Source organism: Xenopus laevis, chromosome 6S (assembly GCF_017654675.1).
Source record: "Xenopus laevis strain J_2021 chromosome 6S, Xenopus_laevis_v10.1, whole genome shotgun sequence".
NCBI lineage: Eukaryota > Metazoa > Chordata > Amphibia > Anura > Pipidae > Xenopus > Xenopus laevis.
The window spans coordinates 24,773,345-24,797,442 of NC_054382.1; the positions used below are offsets into that span (position 1 = coordinate 24,773,345).

At 40.9% G+C, this 24,098-nt stretch overlaps 1 protein-coding gene across 2 annotated transcripts; it reads left to right on the forward strand.

Moving 5' to 3' along the window:
* The first annotated feature begins 2,258 nt into the window (after positions 1 to 2,258).
* On the forward strand, positions 2,259 to 23,344 carry LOC108719897 (protein lifeguard 1). 2 transcript variants are annotated; one of them, XM_041567469.1, is made up of 10 exons: positions 2,259 to 2,409; positions 9,608 to 9,932; positions 11,148 to 11,226; positions 13,887 to 13,940; positions 16,726 to 16,816; positions 18,600 to 18,637; positions 19,885 to 19,972; positions 21,802 to 21,891; positions 22,710 to 22,757; positions 22,887 to 23,344. In XM_041567469.1, exons 2-10 carry the CDS (start codon positions 9,629 to 9,631, stop codon positions 23,040 to 23,042), a joined length of 948 nt encoding a protein of 315 aa, XP_041423403.1. In that variant the 5' UTR covers positions 2,259 to 2,409; positions 9,608 to 9,628; the 3' UTR covers positions 23,043 to 23,344. The 2 variants fall into 2 exon arrangements, with proteins under 2 accessions (XP_041423403.1, XP_018124668.1); XM_018269179.2 differs by having other exon boundaries at positions 2,268 to 2,397; positions 9,606 to 9,932.
* The last annotated feature ends 754 nt before the right edge of the window (positions 23,345 to 24,098 follow it).

The following is a 24,098-nucleotide window of genomic DNA, read 5'->3' on the forward strand; positions in this document are numbered from 1 at the left end:
GATTCGGCCGAATCCTTCTGCCCAGCCGAACCGAATCCTAATTTGCATTTGCAAATTAGGGACGGGAGGGAAATTGCATGACTTTTTGTCAGAAAACAAGGAAGTAAAAAATGTTTTCCCCTTACCACCCCTAATTTGCATATGCAAATTCGGATTCAGTTCGGTATTCGGCCGAATCTTTCACGAAGGATTCGGGGGTTCGCTCGAATCCAAAAAAGTGTATTCGGTGCATCCCTATCTGTAACCATAATGAGATGGGATAAAAGCATGAACTTAGTGTACTGTGTTTGTGAAGGTTCTCAAATATCCAGATCATGGTACATCTTTAGCACCAAGTTAAATCAACTAGACTTATTTTTTCAAGACGTTTCGCTAGTAATCCGACTTTCAACACTGCATCCCAGTCCGCTTTAGGGTCAGGGCAGATTTAGGGAGATTAGTCACCCGTTTTCCGGTCGTATGACTTGGGGCAGCTGGGAAATTGACAATATGTCTAGCCCCATGTCAGATTTCAAAATTGAATATAAAAAGATCTGTTTGCTCTTTTGAGAAATGGATTTCAGTGCAGAATTCTGCTGGAGTAGCACCATTAACTGATGTGTTTTGAAAAAAAACATGTTTTCCAATGACAGGATCCCTTTAATACTCATAAGGACAGAAAACATCAGACTGGTTATGTCACCGCAAGCAGGGAGTGGAAGAATCATAGTATCTAATGCTAATTCATTATATTTCAGTAATGGCTTGCTTACACATCTGATATGGAACTGGACTTTGAGGTATGTGGTTAATAATTAGATATCCATAGTGTAATTGGGATCTGTATCAGTGTTTACCAATGGAGAGTGACTAGCATGATGCTTACAACTGAGATAAGTAGGTAACAAAGGCTACTTACATCACAGTCTACATAAAGTCTAGGGTTAGAAAAAGTACACAGTGTGGAAATACTGGAATTCCTGTGCAACAGACTGTAGGCAAATTCTTATTTCAATGTCACAGGATCTCAGTATACAAGAGGATTGTGGGAGCTGTAGAGGCTATAGATTGGCAACAGCAAATCCAAACAACTAATCACTCTTGCTATTAGTATGATCCATGTGCAGAGACATGCTACAGAATTCTAGCCAATATATTTCACTGCCAATAAGAGACAGGTGTCTGATTCATGAGTAGAATGAAAGGGTTGGATTGTTGCCTGAGAATCCATTCTCCCCACCATCTCATACACATGATTGATAGGCAGGTTATATATTGAGTTAAGAGGTTAAACTTGATGGACATGTGTCTTTTTTCAACCTAATTGACTATGTCACTATGATTCTCATTGTTATGACATGATCTGAAGTCATTTATCCTGTTTTTAGAGAAACATGTTGTTTATATGTGTTAGTGATGTGCGGGCTGAGAATTTCTCGGCAAATTGGAGAGGCTTCAGATGGGTTTTTGCCTTCCTCTGGATCAACTGGCAGTTAGGCAGATATAAAAAAAGAAAGAAAAAAAGGTTGAACTTGATGGACGTGTGTCTTTTTTCAACCTTACTTACTATGTTACTCTGTTACTGTGTGTGGAATGCTTGGCCTTGAAAACAGAAGTACGCAGATTGGTGGAGTGGTTCGTTGGTTGTGTACTGCTTGGAGTTTTTAACCTATACATGTGAGAAATCTCCATAAAACTACAGTATATATACAGTAAATCTGGTATTGGTATATTCAGGAGACATGGTGCTGGTCCAAAATCAATACATAGTGCTCAAAGAAACCACACTCCAAGGACTTGGTACCAGTAAGTAAAAAAAATTAAAGTTGGTTTCGGCACCTGTACTCTGGATACACTTTCCTGATGATGGCCCGAGTATAGGTGCAGAAACGTTTTTTGGAGTGTGGTTTCTTTGAGCTCTCTCTCTCTCTCTCTCTCTCTCTCTCTCTCTCGCTCTCTCTCTATTTTGTTACAGAAGTGGAACTCCAAAATTGTAGTATTTTTTGAAAGCTTAGGTTTTCCTGAAAAAACAACAACAATATATCGTTTTCCTGGTCCCCACCAGGAAAACCCCTTAAATTGAAAGAGCGCAATATGTTCAAAATGGTCTGGCAATAAAAATACCAAATGGGTCAAAATTGGCTGGCAGTGAAAGGGTTAATATAAAGCCAAAATCAGTGAGTAAATAAGGATGCCTTTTTGTGGGAACAGGGCATTGTAGTTGCAGGGAGGAAATGTATCTGTGCAGGTTGCTCTTATCAGTGCTGTACAAACAGGTGTCACTAGGAGCAGAGCACAGGGCAGGCACAGCAATTGATTGGGGCGGGGGGAAAAACTGTTCCCCTTTGGTAGTGCTCAGCCGAAACCTGTCACTGGCTCTCACAGAAGTGTGTGTCATAGGAAGAAAACGCAGGGACACGGAGAGAAGAGGTAAGTGCTACTTTTCCCCCTCACACATGCTTGTCCGGATGTTAGATTTCATGCGCAGTTGTATGTCCATGAGCTAAAATATATGGGATATATAATAATAAAGTTACCTTTGCCCTAAATAACCCACTATAGCTTGTGCAACTCTATCTTAATTCTGACTGACATTTAATACAGTTCTTTAGGGGAAGGTGATTTAGACTAAAGGGTTCATAAATGCTTTATAAAGCTGGTTTTTCAGTGCAACAGAAATGGCATTTACCCTGGGCCACATGGGTGGGATAGAAAATACTCACACTAAATACTCACACTAAAATAGGCAGCAGGTGCAGCAATTGTTAGCTCTGCTGCGTCACAGATGTGCGGCCATAGACTTGACTACAGCCAGAGCCAGGGATTCTAATGCAAAGTTCACAACCTTGCCTCAGGCGTCAGTGCCCTTCAGGTTACCAGGGATGGAAAAACGTCCGTTTTAAAATGAAAAAATGAAACAGTGCAATGCAGCCCCCTCAACCCCCTCCAACACTAGAAAGTGAAGTGTTGTGGGCAGGATTAGGAAGGTTATCTCAGGGCAGGACAAGAGGCACAATCACCCCTGGCCTGGGCACTAACTACAGGGAGTTTGTATGTTCTCCCCGTGCTTGTATAGAGCACCTCTATGTGTTTTTTTGGCAAAGTGAAATCCAGGTTGTATTTGCCCACTAGCCCAATTGACAGTGACTATAGCATATTACAATGCTCCTCTGCAATTTACCAGAACCTACAGATTGCCAGTCTGTGCCTGGTGAAAGCCTTTGCCCAGGTGGCACGTTACCAAGGGAAATTGAGTAATAACAGGACCAGGCCTGGCTTTGTGGAAAGGCCAAAAAAGGCCCGGGCCTAGGGTGGAAGGATTTTAGGGGCGGCATGCTGCCCAACCACACTCACATTGGTTCAGAAACACTGGGGATGCGCAGGAGATAAAATAGTTTTTTACATTTCCCGTGCGCCAATCACCATTGCTCCGGTCCCAATTATGAAAATTTGTACAAATAAAAGGGAGAGGACAGGGGCGATGAACGTCAGCAGGCCTACGGGTGTCCGTTATGTAAATCCGGGCTATGGCACATGGAGAAAATGCCAGAAAATGCAAATCTCCAGAAAATGCTTTCCCTTTATTCACACTGGCATTGTCACATGTAAATGCTACTGTCAAGCATTTTTCAGCTATCAAGCCAGATTGCCGCTTATAAATTGTTATACATTAGGAAATCCACATGTGTGTAGAGGGACAGGCATTTTCCAGAGATTTGTTGCTCATTGCACAGGTTTCCTGCGAGTGACAAATCTCCTTGTGTGCCATAGTCTTTAGGTCATCAAATCAGCAAATCTTTCCTCCGACAGACCCACCTTAGGTGTGTGATATTGTGGTAATGCGATCGATTGGCCCTAGGGCCAAAGGGTTGCATTACAATTAATGGGATTTCAATGAGCCAATGCAGTCCTCGATCCGCGAGAAAAATCAAGCCTGCCCAATCAAGATGATTTTTGGCCAGATATCAATCAGGGAGGCTTGTCTGAGGGCCCCATACACGGGGAGATGTTCTCAACTTCCAGCATCAATCAACAGCTGAAAACTCCCCATGGATTCTGCGAGCTTTAATAATTGGCAATATTGCAGGTTACACATTCCTGATCTATGTCATTTCTTTGCTTAGCTTGCTGTGAAGTTTTCAAATAAAATTATTTTTTAATAATTGCCTGTACTTTTGTAATACCAGCCCCAGGATTGGCAGGTGTTTTACTGGCTGATAATATACCAACTGGTTATACCAACGATTCTTTCTACAGTTATTTCTTAGATTTTACAGGATATCAGTATCATAATCACCCTAGATATCTTTTCAGAATGTTCATTTGATCTCCGTTGTAGGATAGTTTTAAAGTGACGGCACACACAGCACTTTGTCTGCCAATGACATCTGTTGGAAAACAGCGACAGATAAAACGCCCGTCTCCACTTGTCATGACGTCTGTACTAGTGAATAGAAAGGGCCCTGTCCGATGCTCAGTTTTACAGCCTGCAGCCCTTTAGCTTTAAAGCGGTTGTTCACCTTCCAAACATTTTTTTCAGTTCAGTTGTTTTCAGATTGTTCCCCAGAAATAAAGACTTTTTTTTTCCAATTACTTTCCATTATTTATTTTTTCCAGTTTTTCCAAATTCAGGCGAAGACTCTGAACTGTTACAATTTTGCAACATTTAGTTGATCCATTTCTCAGCAGCATCTCTGGAGTATTAGCAACTATTGTATCAATTCTAACAGCTGCCTGTAATGAAAGCCAGAGATTCTGCTCAGCAGGGACAAAGATAAGAAATGGATCAATTTAGAACAGTTTACAGGGTCGGCGACCCCCCCCCGCCAGAGCTGCTTCAGAAGGTGAAAAATAACACTTTCCACTTCAATATTGGAAAAACGGGGACACATAGAAAATAGAAAGTAATTGGAAAAAGTCGTTATTTCTGGTGATCTATCTGAAAACATCTAGATGTTTGAAGGTGAACAACCTTTGTATCCATCTCTCCAACCACTGCTCCACCTATAGGCCTGCCCCTGCTATTTGGATATGATTGCAGCATTCAAATACCAATTGTGGACCTGGGAAACTGTAAATCATTTGCAGGTTTCTCTACGTCTGTGTTAAAAACGCTTACAACAGAGAACTATGTCTCAGACAGCACAGCTGCCTCCAGCAGGGAAAGGATTATTAGACTAGCACATTGGCAGAGATAAGAAAGGTTGAAATTAACCAGTTCAGTCAGGAAATACAGTTCGGTTTGTTGAAACAAATCACATTAACTGGCGCAGTTAGGAAGCCTTTGTGCAGCATTACTTAAACTTTATACAATAATGAACAATTATTTTTCCTGTCTTTTGATGTCATGTGTCAGTATTCCCCAGGATAGCCTAAAGGGTACAACTCAAATCCTTGTATAACATTTTTGCTTGGCCCTACTGCTATACACATATTATTATTATTATTACTATTATTATAAATAAGTCCGGAAAAGTCTATGTCAGCTTGGAGAAACATATTGGCATTTAGCACAGGCTCAGGCCTGAACCCTTTTGCCCAAACAGTAACAGCCCCCATCTTTTTAATGCCACCCTTCTATCAACATGTATCCCATTGCTGAGTGGTTTTCAGACTCTCAGGGGTTATTTACTAAAACTATAATTTTTCTGGTTGAGGGGGAATAACTTGAATTTTTAGAAAAAACGTAAATTTTTTTATTACAGTATATCTGGAAGCTGCTAACAATCGGAATCCAAACATGCTCCAGCTAAAACCTGTCAAAATCATGTAAAAATCAATGGCACATGGTCCCTTTTACTATTGGAACATGTTTTGTCGAAAAAGTTGTGAAGACTGCCCGTCCAGATTTATAAATTTGGAAATCCGGACAGGACATTGAAGTTAAAGGCATGATGATCAGCCAATCTCTGATCGCCACATCAAAACCCAGTCTTCAATGTCACAGGTCCTGCCCCTGACATCACAGCATCCACCCCCAACATCACCCATCATCAACCCCCCCGTCCGGAGTTGATCTACTGTCTACCGAAAAAGTGGCAACCCTACACAATTCAATCAATCAATGCTATACTGGGTTGGTGTGTGGGCAACTGACTATATATCTATGTTTTAGCTGGACTAAGAGCCCAATGAACTGCAGGGCTTTACTGATAAGATGAAAACTGTATAGGCTGCTGTAACTTCCAAATCAACCCTCAGGCCCTTCTTATGTGGAGGGACTCTCTCTCTGTTAAAATGTGTCAGCAATATGATGGGATACCTTGCTGGCATTAGGGTTGCCACCTCTCTGGTTTTCACCTGGAGAGCCCTCCTGAAAACCGGCCTATCTAGATTTCCAAATGAGAAAATTCACACAAGGCTTTAAAATGAATGGCGTGGTGATCAGCAAATTGCCGATTGCCACATCACCAGGCCCGCCCCCAATGTCACTGGTCCTGCCCCTGACATCACCTGACCTACCCCCACCCGGTTTGCCACTCAGCAAAAGGTGGCAACCTTAGCTGTCATACAGCTAAATCCACAATGGCGGATTAATACTACCTGAGACCCATAGGTTACACTTTCCAATGGGGCCCACCCGACCCTGCCCCCCGTGACCCCCTCCCGATCCCCTCTGGACCTGGTCAGGTGCCGTGCTGCCCCCCAAGCAACCCGGTACCTGCTTTCTGGCTGGCTGGGAGAAGATTTTTAAATTTTTAAACAAGATAAGAACAAATTGAAAAGCCCAATGGGCCCCTCAGCACTGTGGGCCCCTAGAAGGAAGTATCTTTGTGAAAGGCCAATGATTTGCGTCAGTGTTACAATTATCAGTTCTGTCTGTCCAGTATGTAGTAAACTTTGGTTTCTCCTAAGCTTCAGTTTTATGTCTTTTTCTCTTTAATATTCCATCTATTGTTTTTAATGATAACCTCTATACAACCGACTCTCCTGTATCCAAGTATACAGCACAGTAGAATGATATAGCTAAGTTGTTGATAACTGTTGTTGTATAAAAACTTCTCTGTGTAGCTGGATTGTGTACTTTGAAAAATAGATGGATAGATGAGAGAGAAGAGTCATAGAAGAGACCAGACTTTCAGTATCAGTGGCCTCCAAAAGAATTTGGTAGCTTTTGACATTAGGTGTAAAAGTTTTTTGACTACGGCATCTCCTATGTTCTCATTCGAGCTGGTTAAAACCAGACATCACATGGAGGTTGATGCTGTTAAAAAGTTGTTTATTTAAAGAAAAAATATCTCAATATGCAAATTCACACGTTTCGTGCCTTGTAGACCTATGACCCACAAGGCAGGAACCACTCATCAGCCTCCACGTGATGTCTGGTTTCTGCCGGCTGTGGTGAGTTCACCCCTGTTAAGTTTCTCTAATAAATACAGGGTGTTCTTCTGAATATGGGGTCAGTCTAATGAGGTCACTAAAAAAAGGGCTCAGGCATCATTTTGTTGTTCTTTACTTGTCACTCTAAAGCCTTTATCCTCTGAACTCTTGGGTTACTCAGTTGTTACCAGAATCTTGGTCTGCAACGCAGTTGTGGCAGAAGATAATTCCAGATCTTTACTTTTCCACCAGTGTCTTTCATCTAGGGATTAGGGATGTAGCGAACGTCGGAAAAAATGTTCGCGAACATATTCGCGAACTTGCGTCAAAAATGCGAACGGTTCGCGAACGTCGTGAACGTCGCGAACCCCATAGACTTCAATGGGAAGGCGAATTTTAAAAGCTAGAAAAGACATTTCTGCCCAGAAAAATGATTTTAAAGTTGTTTAAAGGGTGCAACGACCTGGACAGTGGCATGCCAGAGGGGGATCAAGGGCATAAATGTATCTGAAAAATACATTGTTGACACAGCGCTGCGTTTTGTGCTGTAAAGGGCAGAAATCACACTACGTCACTCAGGTGATGTTTCTGGACACGGAATGTGAAAAAGCTCACACAGCTAGGTGGCACTTGGTTAAAGACTGGGCAAACAATGCCTGCAAGGGCAACGTATACAGTAGTGGATACGGAATATATTATTGCTGCTGTAAAAACATCACTCAGGTGATGTTTACGGACACGGAATTATTATTGTTATTTAGACAGAATGTGAAAAAGCTCACACAGCTAGGTGGCACTTGCATACCTCCCAACTGTCCCTCTTTTGACCACTCAACCCCCTGTCCCTCTTTTGTACTGGAAAGTCCCTCTTTTCTCTGCACTGAACAGCCAGAAAAAAACAGTTTCTAACTTAATTGGCTTTTGGCAGAGAGCTCAGAACAGCTAACAGGTGCAAATAAGATACTTTGTAACAATTTTGACTCTGGTTGGTGCTGGTAGTGGTGAACTACTAGGAGGAGCAGCACACCAGTCCCACTCCCCAACACAGCTAGACTAATAGCACTGGGCTCTTATAGTAGCAAAGTAAAAAACAAAAAAGAAAATAAAAGCAGTCCTTACAAGGACTATTGGGTTACAGGCAGCAGATGAGAGATCAGCAGCAGTGCCCACAGCAGCTACATACAGAGCACTGCAGTAGAAGGTAGATTACTAGCCAGCAAAGCTACCTAACCTAAAATGTCCCTCAAATCCCTGCAGAGTTCTGTCCCTACAATACAGAGCAGTATCAAGTAGATTACTAGCCAGCAAAGTTACTATCAACTGTCCCTCAAATCACTAACAGCTCTCTCCCTACACTAGCTCTTCCAAGCACACACAGGCAGAATGAAAAAACGCTGCAGGGCTTCAGTTTATATATGGAAGGGGAGTGGTCCAGGGGGTGTGGGGGTGGTCCAGGAGGGAGAGCTTCCTGATTGGCTGCCATGTATCTGCTGGTCTGGAGTGAGAGGTCAAAAATAAGCGCCAGCTAAGGCGAACCCAAATTGGCGAACGTCGCGCGACGTTCGCGAACATTCGGCGGACGCGAACGGTCGATGTTCGCGCGAATTAGTTCGCGGGCGAACAGTCCGCGACATCCCTACTAGGGATGCACCGAATCCACTATTTTGGATTCGGCCGAACCCCCGAATCCTTCACGAAGGATTCGGCCGAATAGCAAACAGAATCTGAACCATAATTTGCATATATAAATTAGGGGTGGGAAGGGGAAAACATTTTTTACTTCCTTGTTTTGTGACAAAAAGTCACGCGATTTCCCTCTCCGCCCCTAATTTGCATATACAAATTAGGATTCGGTTCAGCTGGACAGAAGGATTCAGCTGAATCCTGTTGAAAAAGGCCGAATCCCAAACCGAATCCTGGATTCGGTGCATCCCTACTTTCATCCTTTTCAAAAGGATTGGCAGCTTGCTTACAACCTCAAATTAGTTTACTCATCAGTCTTCCAAACTAGGCTTAGAGGTAGAAGTTTCAAAGTAAATTTTTATGCCCAAGGGGTATTATTTGTGGTGGACTTTGACACATGGTGGTAAAGGACTTCATTGTTCTCCCAGGTATTGGAATATTTTAATATAAGTTGTATTGGGGAAGGACAGTTACAGCTTTCAGGCCTACTAGATCCTCTCCATATATCTACTGGGGGTCATTTAGAGGGATTCAACCCAAATTAACTATGTCTCTATGTAACAAGACTAAATACATATGTTTGTACCATGCCATGAAATAAACAACATCTCTTTATCTTTCTTAGAGAAAAAAAGAAGCACAACAAATGGAGAAGAGTGGAGAGAACCTCAGCAGTTTTTCAAACCCCCAAACAAACTACGGTTATGCTCAGAATCCAGTTTATCCGCCAGATATGTCGGGTGGTCATTCTGTCCCAGTTTATATGCCCCCTCCTCCTAGTTACAGTGAACAAGATCCAGCCGTACTAAATGCCCCAAATAACAACCCGTCTTCTCAAGTTTTCCTTGGAGCAAACAGTTACCCTGAGCATGATGCAGAAGCTGGCCCTCCAGAGTATACCTTTGGTGTGGCTGACAGCAGCCCTTTCTCAGAGAGTGTGATCAGAAGAGGTAAGTCGCGAGGGCAATAAATGGAGACGAGTGGGGAGAATAATGAAGAGTTATTGAGCCACAGCCTGCCCAAAATGTGGACAAATGCTATAACAGACCTCTTAATAGGGCACTGAGCTCTTAATAGGGCACTGAGATAACCTTTCTGCTGTTTATTGTAATAAGATGTTTTTTTTATAAAGATTGGGGGGCACATTTACTCGAGTGAAGGATTAGAATAAAAAATACTTTGAATTTCGAAGTATTTTTTTGGCTACTTCGACCATCGAATTGGCTACTTCGACTTCGAATCGAACGATTCGAACTAAAAATCGTTCGACTATTCAACCATGCGATAGTCGAAGTACTGTTTCTTTTAAAAAAAAACTTCAACCACCTACTTCGCCACCTAAAACCTACCGAGCATCAATGTTAGCCTATGGGGAAGGTTCCCATAGGCTTTCTAGCCAATTTGGGATCGAAGGAAAATCGTTTGATCAATGGATTAAAATCCTTCCAATCGTTCGATTCGAAAGATTTAATCGTTCGATTGAACGATTTTTCCTTCGATCGTTCAATCGCAGGAAATGCGGTAAATCCTTCAACTTCGATATTCGAAGTCGAAGGATTTTACTTCGACGGTCGAATATGGAGGGTTAATTAACCCTCCATATTCGACCTTCAGTTGATGTGCGCCAAATAAATGTTTACGTGCACTCCCCAGATTGCTTATCTGCAGCTATACATTTGGCTTCTGCTTTTTCCCTGGCTCCAGATTAGCAGACATGCCTTACTGGCAATGTTTATAACACATAATAAGGGCAATGACACAAGGGGTATTTACACACAAGCAGGAAGTTGCGCAGTTTTCCACCATGGTGAGTATGAACTAATAAAATAAACTGGCCTGTATTTCTTCCTGTGTTTCCCTGCAGTGTGCAGGCCCAAAAACAGAGAACCAAGGCACTCACTGTCCCACACACACTTGCATTAAAACTGCCCAACAACCTACAACCAACAATACTAGTAGGCCTGAAAAAGATTACTGATGTAAGACTATGGGGCAATGGTTTCAGGTGATTTGGCATCGTATTTTTGGAGAAAACATGATGCTCAAAGTGTCCAAATGCCTTGTTAGTTTAAAGTGCAGCAAACACAGCTAATCTAATTTGTAATGAATATTCAATGTAGTAGATAACAGTACAACTAACATAAATGTATCCCTTGTGTCCTCAGCTTTCATCAGGAAGGTTTACCTAACCTTGGCCATGCAGCTAGCTCTCACTGTTGGACTTATCTGCATGTTTATTTTTTGGTAAGATTTTGCGATGTCCTCGAAAATGAAAATAAAAAAGTATTCTCTTTGTGGAAATTAACAAAGCAGAAAATTCAAATTCTTTTGGGAAAAGAAAGGGCAGAGACACACGTGGAGATTCGGGGAGATTTATTGGAAAGTTCGGGCAACTTCGGAAAACGAAGCGCTCCAAGTGCCATCCGCCGGCGATCTAGATTCTAGCCGGCGGCAGTGGCAGAACTACCCGGGGAGCAGGGGGTGCAAGCGGGCCAGGGCCCGCACCACCTCAGGGCCCCCCGACAGCTCGTGCGCCACTGAAATGCGGGCCGAAAATCACGTACAGAGGAGGCGGGGGGCCCGGCTGCACGTCCCGCACCAGGGCCCGCCCCCCTCCAATTACGTTATTGGCCGGCGGGAAGGCAGTTCGGGGAGATTAGTCGCCCGAAGAAGAGTCGATTTGTCGCCAGGCGACTAATCTCCTCGAATCTCCATGTGTTTCTCTGCCCTAAAGGTGTTAGATATTTAATTGACATGGAAAGATACTGCAGAACTGCAAGTGGGTGATTAAAGGAGAACTAAACCCTACAAATTAATATAGTTAAAAATGCCATATTCTTTATACTGAACTTATTGCACCAGCCTAAAGTTTCAGCTTGTCAATAGCAGCAATGATCCAGGACTTCAAACTTGTCACAGGGGGTCACCATCTTGGAAAGTGTCTGTGACACTCACATGCTCAGTGGGCTCTGAGCAGCTGTTGAGAAGCTAAGCTTAGGGGTCGTTAAGCAGAAACTGGCAGGTTCAGGCTGAACTTTAGCATGCATTCTCCCAATCGGCAGCTTTCTTCTACCCTACTTCTGCCTCTGTGCATGTCTTTTTATATACTCGCACATGCCTGTTCCTATTGTGACATCACTGCAGGACGGAGCATGCACAGGTATATAAAGAGGGAAGTGCACCAGGTTATGGTTGGGTGCAGGCTGGGGCGTAGCGGGTTAGGTTTGGGTGCGGGTTTAGTTCTTCTCGACCTGCACATCACTTAGCTACAGGGGCATCTTTGGAAACACAGATCTTCCCTGCTAAAGGGCTGGTACAGAAACCCAAAACATAATGTACAATATGTCTAGCCTACTAGTTAGACTTTACTTCTCTTTTGATACAGCACTGCCTGGGTTTGGCAACGATTTGTTCATGAGGGGTAGGAATTCTGTCTACGGTTGTTGTAAATGTTCCCTATTGTTTTCATATTTAAAATTCTGTATCCAATTCACAACAACCATCTCCGAGTTACAGCATTGTTGGCTCATTTGCAAGAATCACTAGGCGCATTAACTTATTTGTGTTTAAGTAAGACTATTCCCAAAATCTGACATTTTAAAAAGGAAATGGGTCCTATTGCTAATAACCTATTTAAACGACAGTATGTTCAACTTGCCAATGATGGATCTCATGTAAATTAATAAACACAACATTGTATGTTTCATGATAACCTGGTTTAAGAAGAATATATATGCCATGGGTAAATGGGCGATAAGGTTTCCTGTGCTGAGACACACTGATAGGGTTGCACAACGTGGTTTTGGTTTGTATGTATGAGATATTTGACACTCTTACAGCTTAATTTACAACTACAACTTCCTCCTATTTCTTCTCAGCAAACTAGTTCACTTAACCTATTTTTATGTGCATGTACAGTATATGTTATCCACCCAATGAGATTATATTGTACATTGCTGCATATCCTAGTAATGCTATATAAATAAAGTTGAGCTGCCCATAGACACAAAGATACAGCTGTAAGAAACGAAGATTCGTACGATTTTTCGGATTGTGTGTGGAGCGTCCTGACATTTTTCGTACCATGGCTATTGGTCATTTAGTCGATCGGAAAGGTTAAAAGATTTATATTTGCTAATGATAATATCTCTGCATGTATTGCCTATTAGTGATGGGCGAATTTGTCCCGTTTTGCTTCACCAAATAATTAATGAATTTTCGGCGAAATTGACGGAACTGTGAAAAATTTGCAAAGTGTGAATTTTGACACCGGTGTCAATTCTGCCGTTCGTGTCAATTTTGACGCCAGCGTTAAAGTCAATGGGCATCTGAATAATGTTGATGGGCAACGGTTTTGACGCAAGCGACTTTTCCGGCGCGCGTCCAAAATTTTTTGATGCCAGTGAATTTTCTCTGTAATAAGAATAACAATACAATTGAAGCTGCACAGAGCAATAGTTTTTTGGCTGCTAGGGTCAGTGACCCCCAACACAAAAAATGCAGACCAGTCGAATGGTCTCTGTGAATGGGGGATTCTATAAGGAAGTACAATTAGCTTTAAAGTGAGCTAGCCATAGCCATGTTACCAAATGATTTAGTAGTAAGGAAAGTGTGTGTTCTACAGCAGACAACAAGAAAAATGAATTTATAGGTAAACCAAATCCCTTCATTCCATTTATCTTCTGAAGAGAGAAAGTGACAAAGTAACAAAAGCGCAGGTATAAACAAATGTCACAGTCTGTAGAAGTTTATGAGCAAGAGCTGAATACATCGCTAAACAGTAATGCCTTGTAACAGGTCCAACGATCTCTGTCTGACACACCTGCTTGCACTTCATATAGTTCTAATATTGCACAACAATGACTATTTGCTTTAATTGCACATCATTTCATTTGTTATTCCAGGAAAAGACTGAAGTACTGGGTGCAGGATTACCCATATATTGTGTATGCCCTCTGGTAAGTGTTTATAGTTGGACATATATTATTAACCATAATTGCTACACTATTTCTCTTTATTGCATTATAGATTATAATTTATATTCCCAGTCTTCTTCCCTGGGAGACGTGCAACTATACATTTCCTTATTCACATTTATCAAAATTAAAATTTGTGGATTTAAGAGGGGTTTTTTTCTATTGGAATAAACTCGAATTTTTACCAAACTCTAATGTTTGCTTATTCATTAAAAATGTGAATGCACAACAGATGTTAATCACAAAAGTGAACTGGATCAGAGCTATGGAGTCAATCAGAGACCACCTGCTGGAGCGGAGCTATGAAGGAGAGCTGGAGTGGCTTCCGTGGACCCGTTATTTGGAAAATATGCAGCAGAGACCCAATAACCTCCCCTAGAGAGCCCAATATAACGAACACACTCTTTTTCTTTATAGTAGTCATTACGGAACCTGTAAGACAACTCATACCCCAACCCTTCTCTCTTTTTCTTCCTATACCTACCCTTCTCCCCTACTGGTTTGACAACAGAGCTGAACTGTAGCACATTATGTTGTCAATTTGCGCATTACCGAATCACATCTATCTCAATGACTATATGCACACCAATGTATAATTGTGGCAGATGTGGGGACGCTGTGCTACGTTTATTTGTACCGTGTTTTCAGTATCATGTCTGTCTAACCTATTATTCTTTGAAAAATCAATAAAATGTTCAAATGAAAAAAAAAAAAATGTGAATGCAAAAAACTTGATTGAATAAAACCCTGATGAAAGATGAATGCATCAGATTTTTATTCTATTCATCATTTTCGGTGAGTCTGCAAGCTCAAAAATTTTTAAAAACTCTCATTTTGCCTAGTATAGCTCCCAATGACTTCATGCACGGATTCGCACATTTTTTGATGCCGAATTTGTTTAAATGTTTTGCCCTCAGTAAATATTCAATATCTGGGTTTTTGAAACCATAATTTGAATTCATGAATTTTAGTGCAAAACATATGAATTACGGCAAATGTTTGAATTTGTGCTATGAGCATGTTAGATTATTCTGTTCTTCACAACTTTTAGGGGGTCATTTATCAAAGGTCGAATTTTAGAGTAATGTGAATTTTTTAAAACTCTAAGGGACAGATTTACTAAGCTCGAGTGAATAATTCGAATGAAAAAATATTCGAATTTCAAAGTATTTTTTTGGGTACTTCGACCATCGAATTGGTGAAATTCAATCGAATGATTCAAACGATTCGAAGTAAAAAACGTTCGACTATTGAACCATTCGATAATCGAAGTACTGTCTCTTTAAAAAATACTTTGACTTCATACTTCGCCACTTTAAACCTACCCAGGTGCAATGTTAGCCTATGGGGACCTTCCCCACCACTTTTCTAAGGTTTTTTTAGGTCGAATAAAAATCCTTCGATCAATCGTTTATAATTGTTCAAATCATTAGATTCGGACGATTTTATCATTCGATCGAACGATTTTTATTCGATCTTTGCGTTAAAATCCTTTGAATTCGATATTCTAATTCGAAGGATTTTACTTCGAGGGTCGAATTAGAGGGTTTTTTAAGCCTCGAAATTCAACCCCTAAAAACCAAAACTCGAATAAAGTCGATTTTATTCACAATTCGAATTGTATGTTATTGATGAAAACTTTTAGAAAGTCTAATATTTGATTGAATAGTCTTGACCCGAAAACTCGAATCAAATTCGAATTGAGCTTTCCTCTGGAAAAAAAACTCGACTTTTATTTGACACAAAACATTTTTTTTCTCCCATTGGAGTCTATGGGAGCGAAACTTGGCTTCCAGGGTCGAGGTGTGATAAAGCTCACATTCCATATTTGAGTTGCTGGTTTTAAATTTGAATTTGTGAGTTTTGACCAAAAAAATGTTAAAATTAGAATTCGAATTTACCATTCGAACCTTAGTAAATCTGCCCCTAAATATAAGAGAGACCAACAGCCCAAGTAATGCAAAAGGATCACATTGAGATTTCTGTTTGTTTTATTTATCTCCAAACATTTATCATCTGGTTCAGTACTTCAGTACATCATTGGCATTTTACAGTAGGGAACCAACTTCAGATTCGTATGGGCCATAAAATATTTGCAAACACCTTTGCGAACGTTAGCGACCATGTTTGCGTCATTTTTGACTGTTCAAAGACCTCAACGACTTCCTCGCAAAGTTTGCGACCAAATGGCTTTTGTGAACGTTCGCAGTGTATGTAATAACGTTTCGCAATCGCAAACCATTTTTTTTGGACAAAATATTTAATGAAACTCCAGGTGTTAAAGGTTTGCAATGCGCAATTAAGATTCACAATGCAACAAAAGCCTAGAGAAGAATATTACATTGCGACAGGTGAATTTCAAGTCAAGTTTTGCTCTTTGCGAATTTCATTACATTTACCCCTTCGGGCTCTTACTGACGAGTGTTTTTCCCTGCGCTCCCCTGCGTTCCGTTTTTCTGCGTTCAGCCGCAGGGGAGCGCAGGAATAGATGCATTACATTTTTTCCAATGGGGCTGTAGGCGCCAAACGCAGGTTGAGACGCAACATGCTGCATTTTTCCTGCGTTCGGCGCCTACACGCGCCTGTGTGAGTACAGCCCCATTGGAAAAAATGTAATGCATCTATTCCTGCGCTCCCCTGCGGCTGAACACAGAAAAACGTAACGCAGGGGAGCGCAGGTAAAAACGATTGTCAGTAAGAGCCCTTAATGTTGTGCATAACTGTTTATAGCCTGCAGTAACTATTTCTGTGTGTTGCTCTCCTGCAGCCCTGCAATCATTATTCTGGCTCTGGTCCTTGCATGCTGCCAGCAAGTGCGCCGTAAAGTGCCCTACAACTTCATCTTTCTTGGACTATTTGTAAGTTTTCTGCAATTCATACATCATTTAAAGGGCAATTAAACCCTGAAACTAAATTGTGCCAATTGTATTTACTCATCATTGTGACCAAGTGTATAGCAGACATCTTAAAATTAAAACTTCCTCAGACCATACCCTTTACCCCCCCCATTACGTGACCCCTATTATGTCTTTCCCTAAATTCTCTTATGAGAATTTAAAACATTGACCAGATTTTGTTTCAGAGGGTGCTAATTTCCCCTTTATCATTCTTCATAACTTGAAATGGGTAAGAAAAAGAAAAGCAGCCACACCTCCAAACATTTTGGAAATAGAAAGGAGCAAAAAAATATTTGCGGCACAATTTTTTAACCACAACCATTTTTGTGACCACACCCCCTAATTACCGTGTTCATTTTACACAATTTGGCAAGTTATGAAAGCTTGAACATATTTCTGTGTTTTTTATGTGTTATTACAGTTTTAATGAAGGTGAATCGCCCCTTAAGCTGCAAGTCACAGTTTCCCTAAGAGACCTGTTTATCTTAAATTGTTACAATTGCTTCTTTGCTTATCTTAAATTGTTATAAAAGTATCTATACGTGCACCTACCATGTGTTCTGGGCTCTCTGCCACAAGCCAATTAAGTTAGAAACTTTGTATCTTTTTCTGGCTGTTCAGTGCAGGAGATAAAAGAGAAATTCTGGACATTTCAGTAACAAATCCAGGACTGCGGGTTGAGCTTTCAAAATCAGGACTGTCCCTTTAAACTATGTCTGAGCACAATAAAGCATGACATATGCATATTTCTGTGTGATTTCTCAGACTCATTTAGCAATAGAATTATTTTAGTTGTTTTAGAGGGTTTAGAAACTACAATTAAGCTCATTTTCTCTAAAACCGCAAATGCCAAGTAATTTATTCAAATAGCCTAATGTAAAAAGCACAAATTTATAAAAATGCGGAACTAATCCAAATGCCAATATGAAACCCTCAAAATCCTTTACTTTTTTATGTAAATAAAGAAGAAAAATAACCCCCCAAAACCTGTAAAAGATCAAATTTGAAAAAAAAAAGTCTTTACAATCCAATTAGTTTTGTATTAGTGGTTTTTACATATTTCATGGTTTAAAGTAATTAGTATTAGTGATGGGCGAATTTATTCGGCAGGTGCGAATTCGTAGCAAATTTGCGCGATTTGCGAAAACGCACGCGAAAATTCAATGGCAAAAACGGACGCTGGCAGCAAAAATGAGACGCCGCTGTCTCGCGAATCTTTCGCCGTTTCACGAATTTCGCAGGAAATTCACGAATTTTTTAGTTGTAAAAAATACAATTTAGGAATGTTAGCAGTGGTGTAACTAGATATTACTGGGCCCCACAGCAAATTATATTTCAGGCCTTCAAAATGTCCAGACCTGTTTTACCAATATTTATTCAAATTGTATATGAATAAGGGCCTCATGGGGTCTTTATACCTCTTGCCCCCCTGCAGCCGCAGGGTCTGCTTCCTCTGTAGTTCCACTCCTGAATGTTAGTAAATCACCCCATAGACTTATTCTTCTTCAGATCAAATTATTTGCTAAATGAGAACAATTTTCAGATACAGTTGCCTGTAGGGCAGTAATTTCCCTGTGTATTCTTTCTACTCTGCAGTACTATTGGAACCCATGAGTTGTATAGCTGCTATAATAATGAAGTACTGTACTGGGATTTCATCTCAGGTTCTGCTAAGGTCTTTTATAGTTGTAGAATTACATGGACATTAATAAAGAGAGTCACTTACACTTGTTCTTATTTCCAGACTGCAGTGGAAGGATGCATGCTTGGAACCCTAGCCGCGTAAGTTTATTATAAAGTACTATCACTCCAGGACGATCCCGAGCCCATTGCTGCCCTGAGTCGACTTTTGTTCTGCCACCACCTCCCTTCACTCGCTCACCTTTTTTGTGCCGTAGTCCACGTCCTTAGTGCAGAGAGCGCTCTCCACATTAGAAGAGCTGAATTTTCAATTCCAAGACCAGTAAGTTACCAGGAGAGGCTTTTTGGTGGTAACCTGTGGGGCTGCTGCCCGAGGCAAGTTTCTTTGCCTCATTGGCACAAAGTTCCTGCTATTACTCTCTATTGCTTTCAGAAATACGGTAAAGCATCACGTGCTGGTCAGTTAGAGGTTCATTGACTTAATGTGTTCAGTCTAGAAATATTTATTCCGCTCTGAGTTTTTACGCTTATTTATTATTACATTTTCCCGAAAATTTGCTTTGCGGGAAAAAAAAAATCAGATTTTCACCATTTTTCATCTGATTTTCAAAATTTCTGGGTATTGCACGAAGCCCCATGCGCATCAAAAATCACTGGGACTTCTCGCATTGACTTATATGCAACCTGGACAGGTCTGAGATGCCGGTTTTCATATTCAGACTTTTCCATCCTCAGGGTTTAATACATTTTTAAATGTCAGATTTTGTAAAAAAAAATCATTTGGAGTAAATAACCCCCGTAGAGTCTGACTGTTGTAGCATGCCACAGACTTCGGAGACTCTTCTATTGGGCCTTCGGAGAGATGTTTGTTTGTACTTAAAATGCGAGGCCCTATTTTAAATCTCTGGATCTGTCCCCAGGCTGCTCAAGAGCCCCATTAACTGACTGATGACATCATCATTTATCATAATAAAACCTCTGATCACATTGTATAGTGCAGGGGTCCCCAACCTTTTTAACCCGTGAGCCACATTCAAATGTAAAAAGAGTTGGGGAGCAACAAAAGCATGAAAAAAGTCCCTTGGGGTGCCAAATAAGGGCTGTGATTGGCTGTTTGGTAGCCCTTTTGTGGACTGGCAGCCTACAAGAAGCTCTACTTGGGACTGTAATTAGTTTTTATGCAATTAAAACTTCATTTCAAGCTTGAAATTCAAAAATAAGCCCCTTCTTTGAGAACCCTGAGAGCAACATACAAGGGGTCGGAGAGCAACATGTTGCTCACAAGCTACTGGTTGGGGATCACATTGTATAGTGAATAACTAGTGAACATCATCTCAGGCTTCTAATTCAGTTCACTAATCAGATACAATTACATTTCCATTTGTTAGACTCTTCGATGCTGATGCAGTTATGTGGGCTGGCGTAGCCACAATAGTTGTCACATTGGGACTGACCATTTTTGCACTACAGACAAAGGTAAGAAAAAACTGATTGGTATGTTCATTGGTATTTAACTATGTTAACAATAGATTCTAAATTCTAAACATAAATATGGAATAATGAACCCCCTGCTTTGAAGTACACAGATATGAGAAACCACTAATAAGTTTCATGACCGCATTGAAATGTCAAGGTGATTTTTGATATCCTGATATTTCAGAACAGGGGTGACTTAATTCTGACTTGCTGACAGTTGGAACAGCAACAGGTGAAGAGGAGCTGCAGACAGTGTCGGGATTGGCCCATCGGGATACCAGGAAAAGTCCGGGTGGTCCCAGGTGTCAGTTGCCCCTAATGCTGCTAAACATTTGGCCTATTTCATGGCCATTCCCAATTTATATGAGAACAAAGAGGCTTAATAGATGGAATAATAGATTATAGTATATAAAGAAAAGAGAATAGAGGTTGAGTAGGTAGAGGAAGAATAATAGTACTGAGAGTCGGCCCCTGGTCTAAGGTTTTTTGGTGGGCCCCTGGTGTCCCAGTCCAACACTGGCTGCAGACATGAGGCTACTCTTCCTTTATCCCAGTGAATGGAAAATTTCTGCTAGGGCAGATAATACTGGATTCACTAGGATCATAGGATAAACTGTCTGACGGGCAGCAAGAGTGTCTATATGGTTGGCCAGTATGATCGAAATCACTCAAACTGCCTAATGAAATCTAATAATGTATAACCAACTAAACTGGTTAGAGGGATGGAAGACTTAAATTATGAGGGTAGACTGTCAAGGTTGGGGTTGTTTTTTCTGGAAAAAAAAAGGCGCTTGCGAGGGGACATGATTACACTTTACAAGTACATTAGAGGACATTATAGACAAATAGCAGGGGACCTTTTTACCCATAAAGTGGATCACCGTACCAGAGGCCTCCCCTTTAGACTAGAAGAAAAGAACTTTCATTTGAAGCAACGTAGAGGGTTCTTCACAGTCAGGACAGTGAGGTTGTGGAATGCACTGCCGGGTGATGTTGTGATGGCTGATTCAGTTAATGCCTTTAAGAATGGCTTGGATGATTTCTTGGACAGACATAATATCAAAGGCTATTGTGATACTAAGCTCTATAGTTAGTATAGGTATTGGTATATAGAATTTATGTGAAAGTAAGGAGGGCTGTGTATATGGATGCTGGGTTTCATTTGGAGGGGTTGAATGTGATGGACCTTTTTTTTTTTTTTTTCAACCCAATTTAACTATGTAACTATGTAATTATGTGCACTAAAGTGCATTGCATAAAGCCTCCAGAAACAATGTCATGTCACATCACCAAATACTACATGCAAACAGCCCTTGTGTTAATATTCAATGAGCCCAGGAAAACAGGGAGCCACGGTCGGGCCAAGCTGACCGGGCTCCCTAGCCCCCCCCACACACTAGCGCGAGCTAAAGCGTTCATGTGCCATAATAGAGGGGAGTGAAGGAGGGGAGGGGTAAGGGCAGGGGAGGGAGGGAAGAAGGGGCAAGCGACAGAGGGGAGAGTGGCAGAGGAGGGGTTTCTAGAGCTGCAGAGGGGAATGAATCTGGATTAGGGGTAGGCAGAAGAATCTTGAACAGGCACCTACCCAGCACCCACCACATTGTTGAGCCCTAGGCAGGTGCCACTTCTGCCTACCCCTAGTTCTGGCCCTGTGGGGAGCACCAGTATGCAGCCTCTGATTGGCTGTGGCTTTGTTTCATTCTATAAGGATTGTTCATACTATGGTCCTATCAACCCAACCCTTCAAGCTTGAGACCATTTTAACCTTTTCTTAATATTTAAAAATAAAAAAAATAATCACCAAATGGCCTTCCTGCCCTTCTCTACAGTGGGACTTCACCATGCTTTCTGGGGGACTGTGCGTTGCATTGCTGGTGCTAATGTGCTTTGGCGTATTGTGTGCAATCCTGAGATCAATGGTAAGTATTTAGTATATGTTTAGTACTAGCGCTGCCTGTACCATTTCCATTTGGATATCTTATGTGTAGTACTGTTGAACTTCGTTTCAGAGTTAAGGGTTTAAGCATTTGTTCCCTTGAACGTATGTGACTTGCTGTGTTTCATGTGTGTTTGGTATTTCTGTGCAGTACAATATAAATGTAAGTAAGAGCCCGTATGTAGTAAAAGGTGCAAAGTTTGCTACTGGTCTAGTCACTTACAGCAACCCTTCAGCAACTATACCGTAGTGGTCACCTTTTTAATAGCAAACATCTTATTGGTTGACAAGGGTTTTTATCCTGGGATATTTTAACAGCTGTTTGTACAACTGTTTCCATTTCTTAACTGAGCAAAACATTACACAATGATTAGATGCCTGGTAGCCATTCTAAAGGGTTTGCTACCATGAAAGGATTACTGGATGCATTTCTATTCTAATAAGAGCCATGGTGAAATAATCCCATTGGATGCAGAAACCTACTGTACCTTAAAGAGGAAGTTCACCTAAAAAATGAACCTTATCTTTGTTATATATGGAACTACTCTACGCAACATTTATTAATCTTGCCTCTTTCTGGCCTACTAAAAATGCTATATGGCAGTTGGGAGTGGGGCTACTTTTGGGCTACATAGTGTGGGTGGCTATTATTTTCTGACAACACTGTCGTTCCACCATGTTTACTCTAAGTGCAGTTATCCTACATGTGTATATTTCATTATTGAAAGAAACATCACAATTCATCTTCAGTCCAACATGCTGCATTCTTCATCCGTTATATTTTTTTCTCATTCTTCCTAGTACCTCAATATAGTGTATGCGTCCATTGGAACCTTCATCTTTGGAATGGTAAGCATATGCATTCTCCTCATAGATGTTCTTCACAATGCTGGAATGGGATTTCCAGTTTAGGTTTATTTTTATCATATAAAATGTATTTAATGCGGACTTTGCCTTTACCACCTTTTTCCTTTGCAGTACTTGGTTGTGGACACGCAGTTGATAGTTGGTGGGAAACATCGCTATGCCATAAACCCAGAAGAATATATCTTTGCTGCCCTCAACATCTACTTGGACATTGTCAATCTCTTCCTTTTACTGCTGCAGATTTTTGGGATCTGCGGTTCTAATTAATCAATTGACAATCAAGCTAATTATTGTGCCACAAGGCCTGCGTGCGTTTATCAGCATTCGCATAACTGCAGCCATTTTGCATCACCCACGCGCAACAGCCTCTACAGAGAAAAACCAGAGCTTTTTTACAGCTCATTGCACTCATTTGTAAAATCTTTGTTCCTATGTCTATTTTAACTATTTATTTAATGAAAGTGTTCTTCCTCTTAAAGAATAACTCGCCTGTGAATTAGTTGCTCTGTAGTAAAAAAATAAAATCAATGTCTTTATCATATAGGGTACTAAAAAGGATTCAGTCTTGATTTGTATGGTGTCCTTTATTTTTATGTGCCCCCCCTCAGATCACTGATTGGTTACTGCCTGGTAACCAATCAGTGAAAACCAAGAGAGCTGAAAAGCAGGAAGTAGCATTCTGGCTATTATGTTACACATCCAGCCACTCCAGACTTTAAACATTACATTTTTGGCTAACTAACTATATTAGAAAAAATTTTTATTTTGCACAGCCAATCTATTTACTTCGTTTTTATTTTTACACTGAACAATTCCTTTAACAAAAAAAATAAAAAATCTCTTTTCTAATTCTACTAGCTCCACCTAGAGACAAATGGCTGCAGGCAGAGAGACTTGCTCAGTGACTTGCACATGCTCAGTGTGGTCTGGAATGCTTAGGGATCGTCATAAACAAAGCTGCTTGAGTTCTGCATGGCTGGGAAGTAAGGCGGGGGCTCCCCCTGCTTTTCATAAGTAGGATTGTTTCCCTGCTCAGCAGTTAGGGACCGTCTGACAATTCCTATCCACAGCAGTAAATGAAGGGAGAATTTCACTGCATACAGTCAAGTTTCCTATAAAAACGGTACATATTTTATAATTAAAGTATATTGGAGATAGGTTTCTTTTTCATTAAAGAAAATAAAAATGGGATTTTATTTTTTTGCCTTTACATGCCCTCTAAGGACTCACCCACACCCTGCATTTTATTCAGTTTTTCTCTCTTCCTGCCATCCTCATTTCTTCTCTTTATTCCACAGCTTTTCAGTGTTCTAATACCACATG

Excerpts from the sequence above, each read along its gene's own strand:
- LOC108719897 (XM_041567469.1), top strand. The coding sequence starts at position 9,629 with ATGGAGAAGAGTGGAGAGAACCTCAGCAGTTTTTCAAACCCCCAAACA. Across the intron at positions 18,638-19,884 it reads ATGCTTGGAACCCTAGCCGC|ACTCTTCGATGCTGATGCAG; the intron begins GTAAGTTTATTA and ends TCCATTTGTTAG. Across the intron at positions 21,892-22,709 it reads GTGCAATCCTGAGATCAATG|TACCTCAATATAGTGTATGC; the intron begins GTAAGTATTTAG and ends CATTCTTCCTAG.